This window comes from Drosophila santomea, chromosome 3R (genome assembly GCF_016746245.2).
Source record: "Drosophila santomea strain STO CAGO 1482 chromosome 3R, Prin_Dsan_1.1, whole genome shotgun sequence".
NCBI lineage: Eukaryota > Metazoa > Arthropoda > Insecta > Diptera > Drosophilidae > Drosophila > Drosophila santomea.
Window position 1 is genome coordinate 18,874,095 of NC_053019.2, and position 14,365 is coordinate 18,888,459.

General features: G+C 43.3%; 1 protein-coding gene across 5 annotated transcripts in view; it reads left to right on the top strand.

Annotated features, from left to right (window-relative positions):
- The window catches only part of LOC120454709, a 153,807-nt gene that overhangs the window by 38,825 nt on the left and 100,617 nt on the right, over positions 1-14,365 (top strand). For all 5 annotated transcript variants that reach the window (XM_039640254.2, XM_039640255.2, XM_039640256.2 and 2 more), the window contains exon 4: positions 2,769-3,589. In XM_039640254.2, coding sequence (XP_039496188.1) covers positions 3,230-3,589 — 360 coding nt within the window. In that variant the 5' untranslated portion in view covers positions 2,769-3,229. The remainder of the gene's footprint in view (positions 1-2,768; positions 3,590-14,365) is intronic.

Genomic DNA, 14,365 nt, shown 5'->3' on the forward strand with positions numbered 1-14,365 from the left:
AGTTCTCTTTTTTTATTTTTTTGGCCCCTGCCCCACCCGCTGTGCCCTGCGTGGGAGGAAGATACGAAATTAAACAGAAACAAAAAGGGGAAAACCCAAAACAAAAGCAAAACAAATCGAGCCCCCGACAAACTTTGACCCCAAATAAAAAAATGCATGCCAATAGGTCGGAAGTGAAAGGGTTGGGTTGTGTGTCATAGGCACCCAGAAGCGCTGGCATTTAAAATTATGTCGGTTTTATAATAAAAATGTAATGTATTATGATTGAAGTTGGTGTGGAAGTGGCTAATAAACAGCTGGTAATTTCAATAATGTCTATGGATGTCAGAAATAAAAAAAATTTCCAATCAATTAAGACCATTAAATCGTTTTAAATTCGTTCTTTTTTTTTTGCCAATAACTCAAAATGAATTTTCCAATCAATCTGCCATCGAACGTTTGCCCACTTTAGCCACACATTTTCCATAAAATCACTGAAATAAAAATACTCAAGCTCGTAATTGATTCCATAGACTCTTCAAAATCACTTTCCCAGCAATTTGCGATTGATTTCCGCTTAGCGCAGCAAGTAAAAGTTCAATTCATGACATTTGGTCGACAGTTTTATTGGTGAATAATTGGTCATCATTGAAGTATTTGTACGGCGAACTCAATACCGAATACCATCGCCGAACCCGTCCATGATTGATCTATTCAATGCCAATGAAAATGAAAATGGAAACAAAGCAGCTGCCACACCAGGCAACAAAAACAACAAAAACAACGAAAACGACAACAACGCAGCCACAAAAGTAAAGGAAAAACTAGAGAAGAGCGACTGAAAAAACAAGAAATCAGCTTAGTCACTAGTCACTGGGAAAAGAGGTGGGGTGGGTGGTGCTCCATGGTTCTGGGGAGTGGAACATAAATTATATGATATGTTTGTCCTTTAACGAAAGGTGTGGGGGTGGTGAGATTGGGCGAGGCCTTCTGGATTATGGGAACGATTATACCTGGCAACTGGAAACGTAAAGGGTGTGCTAGGATTCTAGATTGTTTGGATTTACTAAGTTGGACATTTTAATTATACCCGTTACTCGTAGAGTAAAAGGGTATACTAGATTCGTTGAAAAGTATGTAACAGGCAGAAGGAAGCGTTTCCGACCATATAAAGTATATATATTCTTGATCAGGATCAATAGTCGAGTCGATCTGGCCATGTCCGTCTGTCCGTCCGTCTGTCTGTCCGTCTGTCCGTCTGTCTGTCTGTCCGTCCGTATGAACGCTGAGATCTCAGGAACTACAAAAGCTAGAAAGTTTAGATTGGGCATACAGACTCCAGAGACATAGACGCAGCGCAAGTTTGTCGATTCATGTTGCCACGCCCACTCTAACGCCCACAAACCGCCCAATACTGCCACGCCCACACTTTTGAAAAATGTTTTGATATTTTTTCATTTTTGTATTGGTCTTGTAAATTTCTATCAATTTGCCAAAAACCGTTTTGCCACGCCCACTCTAACGCCCACAAACCGCCCAAAGCTGCCACGCCCACACTTTTGAAAAATGTTTAGATATTTTTTCATTTTTGTATTAGTCGTCTAAATTTCTATCGATTTGCCAAAAAACTTTTTGCCACGCCCACTCTAACGCCCACAAACCTGCACTTCTACTAGCTGAGTAACGGGTATCAGATAGTCGGGGAACTCGACTATAGCGTTCTCTCTTGTTTTAATAATAAAATAGCTCAGATTGATGAATATACTTTATTTAAGTAGCTATCAGAACTATACTGAGTTTTTGTATTTTTGTATAATATGTTAATATTTCATTTAATGGGTATCTTGGAATCTATATTGCAATTTAGCATTTCTATGCGCTTCTCCTTTTGCGACTGCTCGTTGACGAGTCAAGCAACCACTGAAATAATCCATTAAAGATAAACTAAAAGCAAACACTAAACTTTAGTGCTAAGCCTGTGGAAACCGCAGTGCGCCCACAACACACCCACCCACTCACTCACTCACTCACTCACTAGCCATGAATGGATTGATAATCAATCATTTATCAATGAACGAGGAAGCCAAAAGCGCGGCACACGCCTTTCCATAAAAATATCGTCTGTGTGTGTGTGTGTATAAGCTTTTAGTTTGCGTTAAACGCCTCATGGATTCTCGAAAGCGGAAGCAAGTTTTCGAGGGGGTTCCCACCCATATATGTTCGAATATATATATATGTATACATACGTCTATGATGGAGCGATATGTGTGCATGAGCAGGAATGCACGCATTATAAGCCCTTTACCTAGATAAGAAGTTCGTTTCCCAGTCGCAAGATTGTGGGAATTTTCGATGGGGTGGCGAAATGAAGTGAGAGGGCGTGTGCAGTTGTACAAACCGCAGCTGCTACTGGATTTAATTAATTTTCTAGCATTCTGAGTTTGATTTGAATCTCGGCGGCGCAACGAACGTCATCAACATCAATTGTGGCAATAGCCGCGGGCTCTATTGATTTGTGCGAGATATATTATGGTGGGAATACCAGATTTTCCTAGAGGTTCGGTTCCGGCCATGGATTGGCGGAGGGTTGGCTGGTTGGGGGAGGGTGAGGGGGGTTATATCATCTATTTTGCATAGACATATGCGGGCTCACCATATGCGGCCAGCCATTTCAAATTTATGCAATTTTCCGGCCGCTTTCTAAATTATTGAAAATAAACGTTTTTCGCTGACTACTAAAATTTTCCCCACTCACCATTTTCATTTTTTTTTTTTATCCATTTTTGCAGGAGCAATGCGGCGGAGCGGTGGCGCCAAACAAAATGTGAGGATAAACCAGAGTTGGAGCCTTCTGGGATTATGCTAAAAATGCTCAAAGTGCGATATAAATTTTTATGAGTGTACGCGCTGAATTTTTACGACTGTCTAGGGGGCGGGGAAAATAAATTAGAGAAAATGCCCCAGGGAGGACGATTTAAAACAATACAATAGCTTAAAGTGGCAACGGAAATTGCATGCAACCAGAAGGCGTGGCACTGGTCGCCCCCCCCACCAAGCACGTGACGCGCACACCAAGCCAACAACGTAACCTAATAGAAGCCATTTTGTAGCGCTAATTCGCAGGACACACGTAAACACAGCACAGCTCCGTCTTACGTAAAAACACCACCCATCTGCCAGCGCGGAAATCAACCAGAAACCATACACTCACCTCATCCTCACCGTCACCATCACCATTACCGTCATCATCATGGCCGTTAGCAATATTGTGTGCGAGTGGCTAAGAGCTTTGGGCCTGGCCCAATACGCAGAGAGCTTCCTGGACAATGGCTACGACGACCTGGAGATCTGTAAACAGGTCGGTGATCCCGATCTGGACGCCATCGGCGTCGAGAATCCTGCCCATCGACACAAGCTGCTCAAGAGCATCCGATCGCTGAGGGAAAAGGGCGCCGCATCCGTCTACTTTATGCTCAACGATCCAAACTCGCTCTCGGGCAGCATGGAGATCCTCTGCGAAACACCACCCAACAACGAACTGGAGCTCGTCCTGCGGGAGCAGCTGGAGACGGACGGTGTCCGGCTCACTGCGCATCCATACTCAACACCGGTAAGTGCAGCATTTTATATGTGGGTTACATCACCATTAAAGCCCCTCGAATTCTTTCCCCCAAACATACTAAAGTTGTGCTACAGAAAATTCAACTTGGCAAAGTCGTGCCGAGCATCATTAACATGTCAAATTCGACTCCCCTGGCTGATATGGAATATATCTGAGGCGTGGCCAGTCAAGGGGGGATTTGGGGGGTTTAAATATCTATTAAAAAGTATCTGCCCCTGCTGCCTGTCATAAAACTTTCAATCCAGCATGCTGAAATAACCCGCACACACCCGCTGCAGGCCAAACTTTGGCCAGAGCTTTCTATTACGAAATCCAATTGCAAACAAAACTGAAATTGCACTCGCCCGGTCCCCTAAACTATGAAATAACCCTCCCTCTATTTGGGTTGGGTTCCGGTTGAACCCAGCCAGTTCCATTGCCGCCCACATCGAAAAAAAAAGAAGATAGGGAAGCGAACCAGCTATGCTGCTCCCTGGCGAAAAACTATTCAATGTCAGTTTACATACTTAAATTAAAATTCTCGACATGCGAAGCAGAATCAAATAATGGAGAAGGGCAAAGGAATACCAGGAGCGGATCCGGGGTTTCGGAGGGGGAAACGGGGATTGGGGGATCCCAGGGGCAGTTGCATCGTTGGCAAATGTCAACCCGGTCTGGTCCGGTCCGCACTTGACAGTAAAATGGAGAACATTTAAACAGAGGCAAAGCAGCAACTCCACCTTCGGTCTTTGGTCTCCTCTCATCCAGATCCAAGTGCTCAACACCAACTCTCCGCTGACCAGTGGCCTTTCTGTATGGGAATGGGAAGCTTTTAGCTTTGGCTTCGCCAGTGTGACTATATAGTATAACCCCTTATCCACCGACTCGAGATTCGAGACTCGAGTGTCATGTTGCTCCATGCCGGTCTCCATTGTTCTCCACTCAGCAGCGAGGTGCTTCTCTCGTGCTGCCCCTTCTCGTCGTCATTGTACCCGAATCCCCGAATCCCTGAATCCCAGAAACTGTAACTCCAACTCCTGGCCAAAGCATCTCCCAGGTAGGCGACATATCATGTGTTACCAAAAAGGCACCGATGGCCCCGAAAATGTTTCGTTTTCTGACCAGCAAATCCACCAGGTGCACTGAGAATGAAGTGTTGCAACAAAAAATGAAGGAAAAAATCACAAAAAAAAAAGTTCTATAGATGTTATAACAATGATTCGACTTTGTTAGGTAAACTTAAGATTTTAATAGGATTTTTTTTTACACAAATTCGATTTCTGGTATTGAATTTCCCTGAATTATTTCCAGTGCAAAGGAGCATTTAAAAAATACCTTTAGCCTTCTGGCTTCAGGTTCTGGGTTCTGGGTTCTGGTTTTATTGCTGCGAGCGAGTGTAATTAAAATAATGCCAAAGAGCAGACAAGTTGCCGGATAAATGGCAACATTTGATGGACTTCTTCTTTGAAGCTATGGGAAAAGGCTAAAGATGAAGCGGCAGCCCCGGCGGAAGTTTGATTTATTATGCAAAAATATTTCGCAGCTTAAAGTTATAGCCCCTCCAAAGAAAAAGAAATCTTAGAAGAAGAAACCTTTTCAGCAGAGACTAAGAATTTTGCACATCAGTTCAGTGAAATGTGATTTATTTATATGAGCCAGGATATCGCGAAGGATGGGCACACGAATGGAGTGGAATGGAATGGTCGGCAACGTTGGGGGCACAAATCACGTCATTGAGTTGTTTTCATCAAAAGGGCAGGCATGCAGAGTCTCAGATTTTTAGTCGCAGTCTCAGTTTCAGATTCAGTTTCAGTTTCAGTCCCTCATTCATTCATTCATTCAGTCACTCACTCACCGGTCGTCTCCTTCACCGTTGGCCAGTTTTGTGTGTGCGCGAGTATTTTTATCCCGAAAACTATCTTTGGGGCCTGACGACCAACAACCAACGGACAACAGCGGACAACCGACAACCGTCGACGTCTTGCAGTTTTGTATCTGCGTATATATCGCTGGCATACAATTTTTATTTATTACTCATTCAGCTGCAAAATTGTTCCTTAATTGCCCATATCAGCTGAGAAATGAAATTTATTACCTGGCGTGTGTATATCGCCAGTGTCCAGTCGTCTTCCTCCGCCAATCCAGTCTTCTCCTGTCTGTTTGTATCTTCGCCTGTCTGCCGCATCATTATCAGGCTCAACTGAACCCAAGTCGGGCTCTCGGACTCGTAGTTGGAGTCGGGAGTCGGGAGTCGGGAGTCGGGAGTCCATGGAATCGGCAGATATTTTCCCCCAGCTTCATCGACATCATTAGTTTTGTGCGCAGTGCCGACAACGTTTTGTATATTTACTTAATATTGCATTCGGTGCTCCGCTCGCTCTTGGCCAAAGAAGCCATGACCATTTATCTCGGACTCCGAGGAGCAGCCTTCTGTGATTTCTGATTTCTTATGCCAATTTACTTGGGACTGGTCGTTGAGGTTGCTCCACATTGTTGGATGAGCCAGCCATACGGCCATTCAGCCATCCAGGCATTCTCATCATCCAACAAGCAACATCATCATCATCATCGTCATCATCTGTAGCTGTGGAGCCACCATAGATCAAAAGACAGTTTGCTTTAGTTTTCCCTCCTTTGCCGTTGTATAAATTTATTTTATGTGCCTTTAGCCTTGACCAGGTCAAGTTGGTTGTGCTCTTTGGGGTCGTCTCCTGTATGTTTCCTCTGTATTTTATTCTTCCTGCCCGCTGACCGAACGAACAACTTGGCTGACTTTAAGTTATTTCTGCACCGGGGCTTTATTGATTTGTCCTCTTTGATCTTCTGGCTGAGCTGTGGCATGATTTCATTTTTATGAACTCGAGTTTGGATTGTCTTTTTGCCCCTTTCCTTGGCTTTCCTGGATTTTGCGTAGCGTGGCAAGTAATTGCCGCAATTCAATTTGTTCATTTTGCCTACGTGCTGTGTGGCTTTATTATTGTTGATTTTACTCGCCCATTATGGCGGAACTTTTGTAGGAAATTGGTCAGTTGGTCGGTGCTGTTCTTGTCTGGTCTTACTGCTCATTTACTTTCGATTATGTGCTGCCCCTGAATTGAAATTAATGGGCAAATATAAATCATGTGTGTGCGGGAATTATAGTTTAGGTTTCATATCTCCAAGAAATGCCATAAATAACATTGATTATCTGCGAAACAAATTTTCTAAAAACACATATGACCCTTCAAGTTTTAAACTTTTCTTGTACATTTTTAAGTCGCTTTGAAGTTTAACCCTCAGCTTAATATTATAACTCTGTTTGTAAGGGCAAGTTTCAGTTGCTGTTTATTTAACCAAGGGTGAAGTTCTTCAACCCAGAATCTTTGACAGATTTCATCTAAATCTCTATTAACCATCGCCCCAAACCCTTTGGCCAATTAATTTTGGTAAAGTCTTCAGCAGCTGGAGTGAGTTTTCTTTCATTTACCCGCATTTCCTTCGACATCTGCATACATCTTGAGCCTGCATTTTCCAGCAGCTAGAATTCAACTTTTGTCATTGCACTAATTAAGACAAAAAGCGGGAATTGTTATGGAGTTTTTCATCATCGCCCCCCGCATCGAAGCAGAAACATCAAAGCAGCCAATTTTCCAACTCCCACCCTGGGCGGTGGAAAAAGGGGGAAAATTTGCATAGCTTTCACCATTCAACTTAATCAAGCATTTAACACCAAAAAGTAAAACTGCGAAACCATTCATTGCTCATAAAAAATTAAAGTCTAATTGTGCGCGGCGGCAAAAAGGAAAATGAGGAAATTGGTGGAAACGCTGAAATCGGTGTGGAAATGGTGGGGGCCAAAAGGGAATCCATGTCCAGGGCAACATTGTATTTTTTGTTTTGTTTTCCTTTCACACCGCCTGCCATCCGTTTTGGACCCTAAAACTCGACTGAATGGCAGCGGGAAAAGCCCTCTTCAAAATATATATCCGCCTCCTAAGAGGAGCATGAGCTGAAGCACAGGAACAGGAATTGAAATTCGAGCAACAGGAACAGGAGGTAGGAGGCAGGACAACGGCAAACCGAACCGTTTGCTAACGTGCTGCGGCTGCGTGCTTTTTAATTAATTTAATTGCAATTTAATTACGCTTGCTATTTAATTAAACACATTGAACAAGCGAACGCGAACAAGTTGGCCGTTACATTCCGACGTTTGCTCAAGCCCAATTGCATGTAAGTACGGGTTGTGCTTTTACTTTTTCCGGGGGGCGGATCCTTGGCCCTCTAAAAATTTTGGCAATAGTCTTTGCTTTATTTTTTGGTGGCTTAATTAGAGCCGACTGCACAAGTTTAATTGATTTCGTTAGCTGATAAAGAGTTGGCCCTTTCAGTTGAGGGGTGTGCAGCAAATTAGTAGAAACATTTCATGTATGAATAAACTTTCGAAATGGAATTGGTTTTATAGAAACTGAACATCTGAAGTTAAGTGGTACAAATACCTCTTACAAATACCGCAACACATTTCCGACACATAATTTAGTTTGCCAAGTGTGTAATGACTTTTTCCTCACCATTTTTGAGATACATTGTTACATCCTGGTTTCAGCTGTTTGCTCCCCATAGACCTGGATAATTTGCAGCTCCGTTGATAATTGACGATTAATTTAATAGAATGCCCAAGTTGGGAGTTGTGGACACTGCTCTTTTTTCTGTGTTTTTTTTTTTTATTTTGTTCCTACTTTCCTGGCTGCCCGTTGTCGGCATGCTCAATTGTGCGAAGTTATTTCGCATTCGCCGCAAAGTGGCACCAAAATGCTGTCGTCGCCTGTCGCCTGCCTGTCGTGGCGGTTGGCTGTTTCCTCGGTTTGGTTAGTTCTAAACAACTTGCCACATGCTTCGAAGCTGCAGCTATGGAGCTATGGGGCTGGGGAGCTGGCAAGCTGGCGAACTGTGGATCCATGGACTTGGCCTTACTTGGAGTTTATCTCATATTTCACATGCCGCCGCAATTACTGCGGCTACTTACTGCTGCTGCCATTTGCTCCCAGGCCCCCAAACCCCAAGCCCCAAACAACTCCAGTGTCAACTGGCTGGAAAAAAGAGTAGGAGCCGCCGTGTCCGCTGGCTTGAAATGTTTCATAAATACTTGAGCAACGCGGCAAACATTTTGCTTATAAATCAAAAAGTGACCACGGCGGTTTCTCTTTCTCCTTTTCTCCGTTTCTCCGTTTCTCTCTCTCTCTTTGCTAGCTCGTTGACAGGCGCTTATAAATCTTGTCGCGCACTTCGCGACCAGCTTCCCCAATGGACCACGGTGGGCCCGGACCAAAAGCCCAGGCTGGCATCCACCGACAGCGAGGACGACTTGAGGACGTGGAGTTGGCCTGCCCAGTTGGCCAGTGCAGCCTACGCCAGAGCCACTTGTGCGTTTCATATAACCAATTACAGAAAACAGTGAGAGACAGCGCGTGGTAGGAGCTGCGACGAGGATGAGCGGTGTGGAGCGGACTTGTCCTTTATTCAATTTGTTTCCAAAGACTTTTAGCTTTTTCATACCCTTGCCTTTGGAGTACCTTACAATTTATGGCAATCTAAATAATATACAAATGTTTCATGTTATTAAGTGATATCTTAAATCCTTTCTGCTAGTGCGAACTCTTCAGATTGCTTCAAATTAAGCTTTGGTCACACAACCCATTTAAATGTGACCATCGTATGCGGATAAAAGTATATTAAAGTTCGAATTCCGATTACTCTACTCTATCCCATTCCAACTTGTTAGCCTTAAATTTATGTTATTCGAAAGGAAATATACTCATTGGCAGCAACACAGCTGAAAAAAGCAGCGATGGGGGGGAAATGCGATAGCTAAACAAATCGCATTCGAGTTGACATAACTCGCTGTCAATGTGTCGTCTGTATGTCTCATAGTTGCTGCCGCTGTTGCTGATGTTGCTATTGCTATTGCTTTTGCTATTGCCATTGCTGATGTTGCTGCTGTTGTAGCAGCAATTACACATTTCACAATTGTGCCACGCTAATGATGGGAGTCCCACGTCCAAAGCGCCGTTGACAACTGCCTGTAGATTTTTGTGACATTAGCCAATTGTACAATTGCGTGGAGTGAAAGGCGGCCTAGGAGCATAGAGTACCGACTTCATTGCTCCGTCCCCAGATCTCCTGACTCAAACGGACTCTCCTTTGGCTTTGGGGTGATTGTGCTGTCCAGTCCATTGATATGCCCGTCGCTGCTAAATGTCAATTAATGTCATCAACTTAGTAGTTGGCTTCTCCTCCGTCCTTTTGCTTGTATTCCTCGTTTTTCGCTTTTTTCCATTTTTCTGGTTTGGTTTTGCTTTTCAGCCTTTTGAACGATTTCGCTTTTAATTGGGCGTTCGGCCAGCGACCAGCCTAGATTTTTAGTGGGCGGTTCTATAGGCAGATTCCACTGCTCTTGACTTCAACCGCTGAATGATTAGCAACCAGCAAGTGAAAGTTGTTTGCCTGACACATTTACTGCCTGGCAAGGCAAGGCAAGGAACTGCATTCAAAGGGACTTCGTCCTCGTTCCTCGTTCCTCTCTCCATTCCATTTCCATCTCTATTCCTTGCTCTAGATTTGGGCCGGGTTTTTCAAGCTGAAGCTAATTAGAGCAGTTCCAGGCTGCATGCATAAATCAAACATTGCACAAATGCAGCGGAGGTCCAGGGATGTGCTGGTTGTAGACGCATCCTTGGATTGCAGTTCTGTTTGCAGTAATTAACAAGCAGCTGCAGCGATTAGAAACGAGTTACCAAAAAAAAAGGAAGTATGAAATTATTGTGCCACTCAATTACGACTACTAAATACCCAAACATGCCAAAGGAAAATTTAAGCATTTACGGTGTAAGGCAATATTTAAATATATTTATATATTTATTTATATATTTATATTTATATTTATTCTGAGGCTTATCAAGAAGATGTGCCAAGAGTTTTTAAACAACCTCAAGATATCACAGCACCCCAAACTAGGGTATAAATGCAAATTTCAGTGAATCGAAAAACTGTTGCAGCTAGATCGCAGATTCGCAGCAACTGCCTAGTCTTCTCCCAAAAAAAAAAAAGAAAAATAAACCTGGTTGCAAATGTTGTGCAAATAGTCACAGAATTTGGTGCAAACGCAGCTCGGGGCCACGAAGAGATGGGAATTTCTGGGGTTATAGGTGTGGAGTGTAGTAGAGTGGAGGAGTGGAGGCAACTCATATCTGTTTGGCTCCTCAGCTCATGGATTTTTGGGTCGCTTTGGTTTGAGTTTTTGATTTTTGCCTTGGCCATGTTGTCATAACTCTCCCCATGCCGAGATGGATGCTTTGGCTGTTGCAGCGGGTGGAGTAAAAGGTTTCACTGGGGTTCAGGATGGGGATATGGTCGTTCACGTTGCGAGATGTTGTTTGGCTTACACTAAACGACATAAGCATAAATCTCACTTACCTACAACTTGATTTACTTACTTCTGTCTGCCTTTCTTCCTCCTCACACTGCTCGCTCTCTCTCTCTCTCTATCTCTCTTTCGCATTCTGTATCGGTCTCTTTCTCTGTGCGACGTCATAACGAATGTGGCCCTGTCAACATTTCAACTTTGCGCCATTTATGTTGGTCAGCCGCCTGCAGTTTTCTGCTGAGCTTTGAGCTCCAAGTCGTGGACATTGGGTGTGTGTTTTCCAGTGTGTGTGGGAGTGGGTGTTTCACGTTTATTTCTGCATGTGCAGACATTGCCCTCTGTCTCTGCTCGTAGGCGTAGCGTTTTCCCTTCCTATCTCCTGTTTCCAGTCTCCAAAACTGCGAAAAATGATGAGCGAATTATTTATCATTGGTGTCGTTTCATAAGAATTACATTTTTAAATAGCAAAAAATATTCCAAAAATCTATTTTTTATATTTTTCTATAGTATTTCTACATAAGCAAGCATCTAATATTAGAAGTTTCTATGCTCATCTGAAATGTTGAGTTTCATATACTTTTTCTCTCTGTGCAGGAGTATTTCATGGGTTACTTCATAAATATATTTCCTGTTTTATGGTGGTCCACTCTCACTCCGATACGTTACTTATGATTCATTTGGCAATTTGGGGTCGTCTGACATTTGATATAAATGTTGAACATTTTGTGCAGCCTCGTAAGGATTTGCATAATGATGATGATGGCGATGATCATTGATGGGGCTAGACTAACTAGGTTGGGGGTTGTTACGGTTGTCCACCAGCATGGGTTAAGCCATCAGCTTCTTTCACATGACACGCCGGTGCCATAAATTTACAATTCCCCCGAATCGGTTGGCGTCTAATCCCTGGACTCCAAAACACAACCAACCAACCAGGCACAGCTAACAGCCACACCTCACTAAATACATTTCCATTTGGCGGCCACCTGCACCATTTTATCACCTCGGAAAAGGCTTGCACGCAAAAACCAATTTGGAGCACCCACACAAAGGAGGAAATTTAGTTGTTAAACTCAAACAATTTCAACAATATTTCTGCACATAAATTGCCGCCATTGGAGGGACACTTGTCCCCTTGCGTGCCCCTCCCTCGGTTGACATTGTTGCACCATTCAGTTCAGTTGCATCCGCTGCAGTTGTTGCGGTGGCTGCTCCCCTTTTTCTCCTTCCTTTTCTTTCTTTGGCTTTTTTTGGTCAGTCAACGACTTCGCCTGGGGGTCATAAATTTCCACTCGGCGGCGGAGGGAGCACCGACGACATTTGGCATTTTCCCTGCATGTTGCTTCAAGTGAATTATGTTTGGCAGACGCAACTGCAACAGCAACTGCAGCAACAATGAGCTCTTATTTATTTATTTGCATTTAACTTTGGCTTAATTACTTTTCCAGCCATCGGAAAGTGCACATTGATCAGAGGCATATTTTTAGGAGCGTATTCATTGTTTCCTTTAGTTCGTTTTGAAATAAAAGATATTATTTTTAAGGACATCGTTTTGCTGAAATTCATGCCCTATAAGATTGCCTTCCATTTGGCCACTCCACATTTCCTGAGCCCTAATTACTGGCCATACATAATCGCTGGGCTCCTCTTGCGGCTGCTTCCTTAATCCAATGCTTTGCCAGAATCGGACCCCTTGATTTGCTCGATAATATTACATTTTCATTAGCCTGTCCGTTCGGCTGCCTGCTGGCTGCTTAATTAATTTTAGTTGATTGTGCGACGCGTGGCATCTGTGGAGTGTCCAATAACCAGCCGAATTTCGAGCGCCGACCGGGAATCTTATCTCCTGACGACTCGCATTCTGGCGATTCGATTCGTTTCGCTTCGCTTTGAAGCTCAGGATGAAGCTCGCTCATCAACGGGTTTTCGCAAGCATATCAGTTTTCATAATTGGCACTGCCCATAGTTTGCCGGTGGTTGTTGTTGTTGTTGTTGTTGTTTCTGCTTTAGTTGCGCAAACATTTCATGTTCAAGCTTCCCACTCAAGTGGACATTTGAGCCTCCTTTTCGGCCGGGTCTCTCATCAGAGCTCTTCGGAGGAGACGGAGACGGAGACCCGACTTCAGTTCTGGTCCATTGCCATGGCAATGTTTATGTTGTTGCGTTGTATCTCTGCTGATATGTGCAGCATCATCACCTCATTTAGATATGCGATATGCAAACGCTTTGGCTACGCTTTACGACTGCCGTAGCAAAAGATGCACACGGAGAAAATGTATCAAAATTTTTAATTTCTACAATTTAAACAGCTTTTAATGTGACCTTGCAGTGTAAAATACAGAATTTCTTAGTTTTATTTTTTAAGCAAATATTTCAGACTGAACAGTACTAAAGGAAAGGCATATCTTTTAAAAATATGGTTTTACATTACTGAACAGTGTTTTCTCCCTGCACATGTGTCTTTGGGTCTGTTTTTTTTTCCATTTGCAACTCGGTTGTCGTTGAACTTGACCCTGAGGCTAAGCCAATGAAGAACATGCGCCTTAAATGCCAGAAACCGACTCGGACACGGATGCTTCCTTTACAGTCTCGAGACTGCAGACTCCAAACTCCGGTTCCCAGTTCGTGTTGCTTGGTGCCAACGCATTGCACTCAATGAAATGAATTGGTTGACATTAGTAAGCAGACGAGTGTTGTTGCAGTTGCAGATGAAATTCTAAACGGGCCGAGGGACTGGACCGAAGACCATGACCAAGAGGTGTGAGAAGTGGTTGTGGGTCTTAGCTGCCTTTAAATGGGGTATATATGTCGGATTGTTTAAGCGAAAATTGAGATGGAGTCGGATCGCTTAGGTTGCGAATGGTCAGGCCGATAAGATACGAAAATTGAATTGGTCTGCTGTATGTGGGAATGGGATGCTTGGGAAGGTGCTACCACAAAATGCAGGAATTAATCAGAATAATGCCAGGATAAACAGAATACTGTAAATATCCTATGGTTACAACTACATTGAGCAGTGTGTAAGATAACAGATAGCACATCAAATATGCAATCTAGAAGATAATTGCAAATACAATTATGTTAAGTTTACTTCGTAAAAAAGTGTATCCATTGCTCACTGAAACGTATATTCTTAGAATTCCTGAAATTTGTTGATGCAACCACTTGCAAAGCAATTTATTTCTATTTAAATGCTTTGTAAATTCCTAACATTATTAAACGTTTCTCATCCGCGAACGTTTAATATGCCATGACCGAGTTAGGTTCATCATGACAATTAAGCAACCATTTTCAGACGTATGTATATACTACCCATGTATGAATTCAGTTCCATCTGTCATGGTCTATCAAAAGTGTTGTCACTTCACAGCTGTCTGAGCTGCTCA